We start from the raw sequence: 8,876 nt of genomic DNA, 5'->3' as shown, positions 1-8,876 counted from the left end.
ACGACTAGATAAGAAAATAATGTACTGTTTACTATTAATTAAATAATAGACACTAGTCCATTTCGTTGTTTATCTCCGAGGATGTTGATGTGTTGATAATCTTGTGATATATTTTCAATAAAGTTTGACCCAAGGATGATTAGAACATCCGACACAAGATGGTACAATATAAAACAAGTATTTTACAATACAAAACACTAGATATAGAATATGAATCACACCATCAATCAAAAGATATTGAATATAAAACACAACAATTCAAACAAATGTTGGGAGTTGTAAGAATATTGCAACGTTTTGCACGTCTTAATCGAACTGTGAAATGTCACCAGTGTTTCCGAACCATTGAATTTAATTACAAAAAGAACACATATTTCATTTTAGACTCAATGGCATTCCATTGCAATTTTTTTTTTTTATCACCGACAAGTATTTCTCTTCTTCAGAACTATTAGCTTTAGGTCTGGAACATACATTGATCTTTTCTTTATTTATTTCATAAATGTTGTGAAAATGGCAAGTAAGATGATAGGATAGATTAAAGAATACTTATATATATATTTATAAAAAAAAATGAAATAAAGTTTAAGAAGAAAGTATATTACAACAGATATGTCATAGTTTGTTCTTTCTCTTTATATTCTATGACATTTTCCAAGGCAGAAATGGATATCTTCATTGCAGTTTGAAAGAAAATAAATTTGATTTGTCTTGTTTTCTTTGGTCATTTTTATGTCTAGCTACATGTATATATCATGTTCTAGGCGTGAAGGGTTTGATGATAAATGATCTTCGTCATGGTTAGTGTGAACGTTTGACATGTCATCGTGACCTAAATAACTATCATAATATGATGTTAATAATGATAAAGTTATATAAGGTCTTGTCGTGAAATAGCGTTCGATATATTATCTACGATTTTATTTTACCATCAAGATTTCCGAATATGAAAACCATTAAATAACAAATGTTACTTCATGCCGTGTTTTAAAATGGCAGTCGTCTTCCACCGCCAAGACATGTTGTATAACTCACACGTGTGTTCAAAGACTATGAAATGCTTTATCTACATAGCAGGACGAAAACAATCATTTATCAGGATCTTGATTCATTCACAAATATCTGCGGATAAAAAAAGGTTTTACAAAACGACGCTAAATGGATGTAGATGGACAACGCTATTTCATTGACTGGCCGAAATAAGGACGTTTCCACTTGGCTCTAAAATATCTTGGAGAGGTGCAACTTTAAGTGCCGACCTGTAACTAAAAACAGCACCGACAGGGGGCGCACATTGGACAGGCAGATAGAACTCGAACCCTCAACAAAAACCCTCAGCTCACTGTAATCAATAAAGACATCTGCGGCTGACCTCGACTGATTCCGCACTTTTCATATCGAAGTAGTTACAGAATCAGCCGAAATGTGATGAGTACGATCTAGAGAAGAACTTGTTAAACACAGCATTTGAAAAATTGTAAATCCATTTTAATCAATAAACAACAGGTTAGTGTCGAGAGGCGTACTGCTGTTTGCAAATTATAATGTCCTAAACTGAAATCCCTTTTGGCCGTCTTTGAGCTTTCCGTTAAAATGTCATTTCACAAATTCACATGCTCGAGGGCGAAGCATAGTGCAGCAGAGTTTCCTCACAAACCACCGAAGAAGCATAAAACATTTTCACTTTGTGATTAAAATATGGGTAAAGTGCAGAACACAATCTGTTTCAGCTACTAGCTGGTGGTAATGTTTGTACGGACTGTTGTTTCTGTTTTATTTCTGGTATGTATTATCTGAGATATGTATGAAGCGTACACATTACGATCTATTTTTGTGACTTCTGATCGATTGAACCTGTTGAGCATTTTTTCCTTTTAAGGATACGATACAAAACGTGACTGATATGATATTATGTACCACGTGCGTGATGTGTGATGTGTGTGTGTGTAATGTCATTGATCTTATTGATTTTTAGCAAGGAATAGAGATAAGGGAAGACTGAAATAGACACCGGCTCTGCCATATACTTCGCACAGTACAAACACAAGCAGTTGCTTGCAAACCATCAGCTGCCAAAACACCATACCCTATATCTTGTTGGGGGTGGGAGAGGAGGGGGCATGTTGTTGAGTCTTGCAGAAACATTGACAATCAAAATGAAATGTAAAATGCATTTTTCAAATTATTTATGTTGTTTGATTTAACCGTTTTGCATGAAATGTTTTTAAGCGAATGGAATTCTACGCAAATAATTCCCTTTATTATCCTTACCTTCATTTAACCATCGATAACTTTTAGCGTAAATTATTTTGGTTGTGGTCTAATTAGATACTCCTTGTGTATCATCCCCTCCTCCACTCCCTGACTTCTTCTCTGTCCACCATTCCTCTGCCTTCTTCTCCGTCCTCCCCTCCCTGCTTTCTTCACCGTCCTCCCTTCCCTGCCTTCTTCTCCGTCTTCCCTTCCTGCCTTCTTCTTCGTCATCCCCACCCTGCCTTCTTCTCCGCCCCTCCCCCACCCCCCAACTCCCTGCCTTCTTCTCCGTCCTCCCCTCCCTGCCTTGTTCTCCGTCCTCCCATCCCTGCTTTATTCACTGCCTTCCATTCCCTGCCTTCTTCTCCGTGCTCCCCTCTCTGCTTTCTTCTCCGTGCTCCCCTCTCTGCCTTCTTCTCCGTGCTCCCCTCTCTGCCTTCTTCTCCGTCCTCCCCTCTCTGCTTTCTTCTCCGTGCTCCCCTCTCTGCCTTCTTCTCCGTCCTCCCCTCTCTGCTTTCTTCTCCGTCCTCCCCTCTCTGCCTTCTTCTCCGTCCTCCCCTCTCTGCCTTCTTCTCCGTCCTCCCCTCTCTGCTTTCTTCTCCTTGCTCCCCTCTCTGGCTTCTTCTCCGTCCTCCCCTCTCTGCCTTCTTCTCCGTCCTCCCCTCTCTGCTTTCTTCTCCGTGCTCCCCTCTCTGGCTTCTTCTCCGTCCTCCCCTCTCTGCTTTCTTCTCCGTCCTCCCCTCCCTTTTTACGAATCCTTAAATGTTTTTTTATGAAACAAATATAAAAGCATGCGTGTTCTAAAAAAGGTTCAGACAAGTTCAATCGAACAAAATATGTTTTGAAATTTTTGTGGAAAATCGCTGCCTAAGCATAGCCATTGTCAAAAGTTTTCCGTTAACCTGAATAATCCGACCACAATGTACGTTTCAATAGTTCATTACGTGTAAACCAATCACGTTGTTTTCATCGCTTGAGCACCGTTCCCTGACACTCTGCAGTGTCAGAAGTGCCGTGGGTATGGGAACGATGTTGGGTTTGATTACTAGGGTGGTATATCGATCACTTCAACCAATCAAAGCGTGTTCTATTTTGATTAGAACATTTCAAACAACTAGCGAGTATTTACATTTGCAATTATTGCCGGTAAAAAAGATAAACACCAAGATTACGTACGCAAATCAATATAATGTTTCCGTATTTTTTCACAGATTTATTTGTCAAATATTAAGAAATAGATATTCACCTAATACGGTTACATAATTATCGACAATTTTGCCTTTGGGTACTTCATTGTAAATAAGAATCAGCCATTTTGAAAGCCAAATTGCACGAATGTAAACAAATCCTTATATCTCTCATAGCCATGGAGACTGTGCTCACAAAGCTTTTTTTAGGTTGTTTTTTTATCTAACGCCTTTATTATCCCTGGGTGTTTATGCGTGCCAATACACTAACTCTCATTAGGGCGCCATGTGGCTAAAGTTCATCGGTAAACCAACAAAGGGCTGCAGCATTGATAATCACTCCCTGGTTGAGGCAAATAATCAATGATTCTCGGTATTATATGAACAAAAAGGTGACAAACACTTGCTATATTCTATCAAGGAAAAACTGTTATCCTGATATGTGTATCGGTTTTACTTGTCACTATGAACCACATATCTCGTCGCAAGCTGTATCAATTGAACAGATGTAGATATTTTATTAAAGCTACACATTTAATTGTTTGGAGTCGTTCTCGGTTAAAAACTGTGTTATGATATATCGGCAAATATGATGTTTACAAGTGTTATTAATTTGAAATCAAATTAAGACTTGTTTGTTTGTTTTTGTTTTCTTGTTTTGTTTTACACCGTTCAGGAAGTTATATGAATATCATTCATTCTTCAATCAATCAAAAAGTGAAATGTAATCATTTCATATACATGTTTATGTTTCCTTTTCTTATTTACTTTCTCCTGATTTCCTGTACAATTATGTTCATCCCTATTGAATATAGAAAGTTATTCAACTTCAACAGAAACAAAATGTAAATATGTTGTGAACCTATGTTGATTGTTTTCCGATAATCAAGTACGTGTTACTTGATCGATGGTTAATTTTCTCTCCTGTATGAATCTGGAATTGGTCATATAGAGAACGTATGTACATAATAGTTTTATTTCATAGATATCAGATTTAATTTTGTCATAGTGTACATAATCAGAAATATAATGGTGAAGCTATAACGCGGATACAGTGAAAAGGCGATAGAGCAAAAATTGTTCCGTTGTCAGCAAACCATAAGTGTTTTTATACATTTCTCTGTGAGTGCAAAAAATAGTCTTCAAAAAATGCATTGTTGGGAAAAATTGTTTTGAAGTAGGTGTCATGGTTTGATACATCTATATAAAAAAACATGTTTTGGTTCCAGATCCGTCAAAATTACTGCCATCTTACAAAACGGCCACATCAGCGGTTTTCTCTGCAGACACAGCAGAACAAGGTCGATACGGGTTTCGCATGGACCTTACATATACAATAGAAACAAAGGGAGATAGAGTCACAGCTACTATAAATAGTCGCAGTGTTTGTGTGGGAACGATGAAATTTAAAACTGAATGAATGAATGAATGAATGAATGAATGAACAGTTACCAGAATAGATATAGGGAAATGTCATAAGGTTTTGTGTTCGTATTTAAAAGTTCTTTTCGAAAAATGTACAGTATTTCTGAAATCAACTGCATTTTCCCTGCAAGGTTTGCTTGTGTTATACACCAATTTTTGCTGTTGATGTGATTTTTGAGGTCGTCTGTGTATCGCAAAATAACGCAAAGATACCTACTCGCAAAAGTAAACAATTATACGGTTTCACAAAATGAGAGCACTCTTAATCTAAGATAAAATAACACGAGCTCAACAGCTGGTCTGAGTGTACCTACAGACATGAACATCTTCAGACCAATAGCATAACACCTGTGTGTAGATCGGTTATATATATCAACATCTGGCTCGTTTGTTATGGAAAAGTTGATAGAATTAACGAACAATTACACGATTAAATGAAGGAACTATTGGTACAGTGTATTTTAATGTATCGTCGCTGTCAATATTACATAGTCTTTCTGAATGATATTTTTGCACCGTTGAGTTGTATAACAGGACAATACCTATTTACGTATAGAGGTTATATTCATTAAACGTGTTCTCGTTTCCCACGAGATCTCGTGCACAGATTCCTTGTCGCCATGTTTGTTGCATGTCCGAAATAAGCGACATCTCCGAGGACTTTGAGATAGGTCATATGTCACTATCGATTCGATGTCAGCAGGCGATAACACCAAGTCTTTGTTGAGTTCTAAACAGTTTTAATGTACCGTTCGTCGCCATTTGGGCCATTATACGAAAGGAATTAATTAACAAATTACACGGGAGATTTGAAACCACCTTGTATTGGATATTTTCAATGGGAGGATGGTACCACTAGACTTCGAGATCAGAATGGAATGTCTTGAAAAGTCGACGTGAATGTCTCACGTTCACAACAATGAAGAAAAATGAGAAATCAGTGCCCGGTTTTGGAAGCCTTTTATTTCTGAATTTTACCATCTATTACGATGTATGGTTCAGTAGAATATCGATCTTGAATAAAGAAGACATTTTACCAGGTGTGACTTTAAACCGTTGAAACTGAAATTAAACACGTTTAAATCTACTTTGTTATTTCCATGTATAGGAAAATGCTTGTAATCATCTTTTTGTTTACAGCTAATGGATTTTAATGCTTGCATCAATTCCACAGTAAAATGTTCTTTTCCCATTAGTTTGATTTAAAGTTTCTCTTAATTTTTTTCCAGAATGGCGAACTTTCAGGTGAACGGTAACCAGGACGACGATTACAATGGCCCTTATGACGGTTCGTTACGTCACTGTGCCAAAAAGGCAGCGAATCTTAGTCTTCCGGGAGCAAGTGGCAGCACCACGCGGTCACTTTTCATCTTCAGTGAGGAAAATTTCATCCGCAAGTATGCAAAGATTATCATCGAATGGGGATATCCTTTTTAAAAAAGAAATATCAAACTCTTTTATAATTTGTGATTATTGAGTCGGTGCTGCCAAATTCGGTATGAAATAGCACTACAGTGTATATATATTACTTATATTTCTTTCTTCCAGGTACATCATACTCTAGAACACCAAACCATAGTTATGTAAATCACTCGATATAGAACAGTAAATGCTAGTGAAGATTTTATTTTCAGATTTCTACGTTAAAAACTGTGATCAATACAATCCTAACGTAGATGAATATTGAATCTGTCGTTGCTGTCGGTAACTTAAGCGTTTTTATTTTCCATTTTGTTTTTTCTTAAACATATTAACATGTCCCCTGTTTTCAATTTTTGTATAAAGACCAATAACAGTTTCAGAGGTAGTACCCTCTCAGTTTAATGCTTTTATCTTAAGCATACTACATTATCATTTCAGTGGTAATCAGTGCCTATAAAATGAGACAGTAAATACACAGTACGAGATAAGTTTGAATGGAATGAAAAATCAATACCTATCTCAAGTTTAGATATTTCTGGAAATCTGATTTATATTGTCACATTCTGCATTGTAGAAAGTTTTATAAATAAGTAGTCCATCTGGAGAGCATAAAAACGAATCTAGCCTCGTGTCAATAAAACTGTACATGAGGTGCAAAATCTCTTTAACGAGTGAAAAGATGCAGGGAGATCCATCAAAGATACGACATTAATGAGGTTAAATTTTCCAGTATAATCATCTCCTCCTTAGTTTTCATCATTAGATCATTCAGATGCCGAGCATTTCTTAGCCAAGGTTTGCATAAAATTCTGCTCTTCAAGTGTCGTCAGACCCTCCTCCTACTTCCGAATTAGAATTATGTCTTTAAGTGTCGTCCTATTGTTGACCTCTTCTGATTGTCCTCTGTATTGTTCTCGTTCTCGTTCCTATACACAACCTCGTTCTGGTTTATTTTCCTTATTCAATACACAGCCACTTCTTTCTGGTTCCCTTCTTTATACAATCACCTCGTCTTGGTTCACTTTACTTGTTTTATATCACTACCTCAATATGGTTCCCTCCGTTATTTCACGACTCCGTTCCTGATCCCTATATCACGACCTTGTTCTCCTTTCCCTTTATATGACAACCTCGCTCTGGTTACTTTCTCCTTGCAGTGTCAAAATAATTTTTTTGTCTTTTTTATTTTTATTTTTATCGACTCCGAACTGATTCCCTCTGTATATGGTGATCCCAGTATGATACCGTTCTCTATACCACGATTCCGAACTGATTCCCTCAGTATATAGTGATCCCAGTATGATACCGTTCTCTATACCACGATTCCGAACTGATTCCCTCTGTTTATGGCGATCCCAGTATGATACCGTTCTCTATACCACGACTCCGAACTGATTCCCTCTGTATATGGTGATCCCAGTTTGATACCGTTCTCTATACCACGACTCCGAACTGATTTATTGCTTTTATCACCACCTCTTTCCTTCTCATGAATTGTAATTCAACCGTTAATGATATTGTTTATCAACCGGACAAGTGTACTGGTGCCTTTTTTTGTGAAGCCCAATATGAACGAGTAATCGTGTAGAAATACGGGCTTAACGGGAAAGTCCATTTATTCTGATTCTTCTGCCAAGATTAATGAAGCTATAGCGATGATTTCTAGCTAACTATATCCGAACCCGACTCCCCACTCAATAGCCTCGTTTTCAGTGTTTAGGCATCGAATATATTACAAATTACGGTAATGATATCGTCATCATTACCGGTAACGTGTTTCCCGATTATTTTCCGCTATTTATGACGACCTAAATCTGGTGGCCTCATTCTTATCACAGATTCGTTCTGGTTTCTTGACGTTTGTCCTATATCATAATATCGTGCTAATAACATCCAAACTGTCACCGAGGTATTCACAGAAATCCCTCTATATGTCTACCTCGTTCTGGATTCCTAGTGTTATGGCCTCGTTCTGATTCATTCGTTTGTACACAACTTTCGATTACCTTCCCTGTGGCCTCGTTCTGGTCGTCTCCTCTCCATGTTTATACCAGTCTGAAATCCTCTTTTCATTTGTATCCTACGATTGTTTCCGATGCTGTATATCGGTCGTAGTTTCGAACCGATTCCCCGTTTATGAAAACCGTATACTAGCAATAAATCTAATAATGATTGGAAGCTCAACTGAAGTTTCCGTTTTGTATTGGATCGTACCAACAGGATTACTTAAGATATGTCGATGATTTCTGTTGATGCTGAAACGTAATTTGTGTATCTACATGTTTTTTTTTTCATCTGCCCTTTTCAAGTGTTAGTGTGATTGTTAAGAGCGTGAAAATCTCTTCCGCAACATAATACGTAACCGATAAACGTCTTGTTGAATTTAATGATTCAATGTAGTGAATTTCGGATACAATAAAGAATTCCAGCGCAATTCTATGATTGATATTCCTATCGTTTCCATTACATTAAGAGGAAAAATACGTTACCCATAGGTAGTGACTTATCAGATCAAACATGAATTAGTCTGTCAGCGAAAAAGTCACAGAAATACTTTTATGGTAAATCTGCAATAGGATACCATGTTAA

At 37.1% G+C, this 8,876-nt stretch overlaps 2 protein-coding genes across 2 annotated transcripts in view; one reads left to right on the top strand and one right to left on the bottom strand.

Moving 5' to 3' along the window:
* Nucleotides 1-2,480: 2,480 nt before the first annotated feature.
* LOC132563462 (octapeptide-repeat protein T2-like) lies at nucleotides 2,481-5,627 on the bottom strand. Its single transcript, XM_060228221.1, has 2 exons — nucleotides 5,615-5,627; nucleotides 2,481-3,010 (listed from the first exon to the last, which is right to left on the bottom strand). The coding sequence occupies exons 1-2, from the start codon at nucleotides 5,625-5,627 to the stop codon at nucleotides 2,481-2,483; spliced, it is 543 nt and encodes a 180-aa protein (XP_060084204.1).
* A 468-nt stretch (nucleotides 5,628-6,095) lies between these two features.
* LOC132563482 (voltage-dependent calcium channel type A subunit alpha-1-like) overlaps nucleotides 6,096-8,876 on the top strand; it is a gene marked incomplete at its 3' end in the record, with an annotated part of 94,578 nt that continues 91,797 nt past the window's right edge. The window contains exon 1 of the mRNA XM_060228241.1: nucleotides 6,096-6,289. Coding sequence (XP_060084224.1) covers nucleotides 6,096-6,289 — 194 coding nt within the window. The remainder of the gene's footprint in view (nucleotides 6,290-8,876) is intronic.

The sequence above is a fragment of the Ylistrum balloti genome, unplaced genomic scaffold (genome assembly GCF_031769215.1).
Source record: "Ylistrum balloti isolate Yb309-2 unplaced genomic scaffold, AGI_CSIRO_Ybal_v1 Utg371740, whole genome shotgun sequence".
Taxonomy (NCBI): Eukaryota; Metazoa; Mollusca; class Bivalvia; order Pectinida; family Pectinidae; genus Ylistrum; species Ylistrum balloti.
This window is presented reverse-complemented; position numbering and strand designations above follow the sequence as displayed.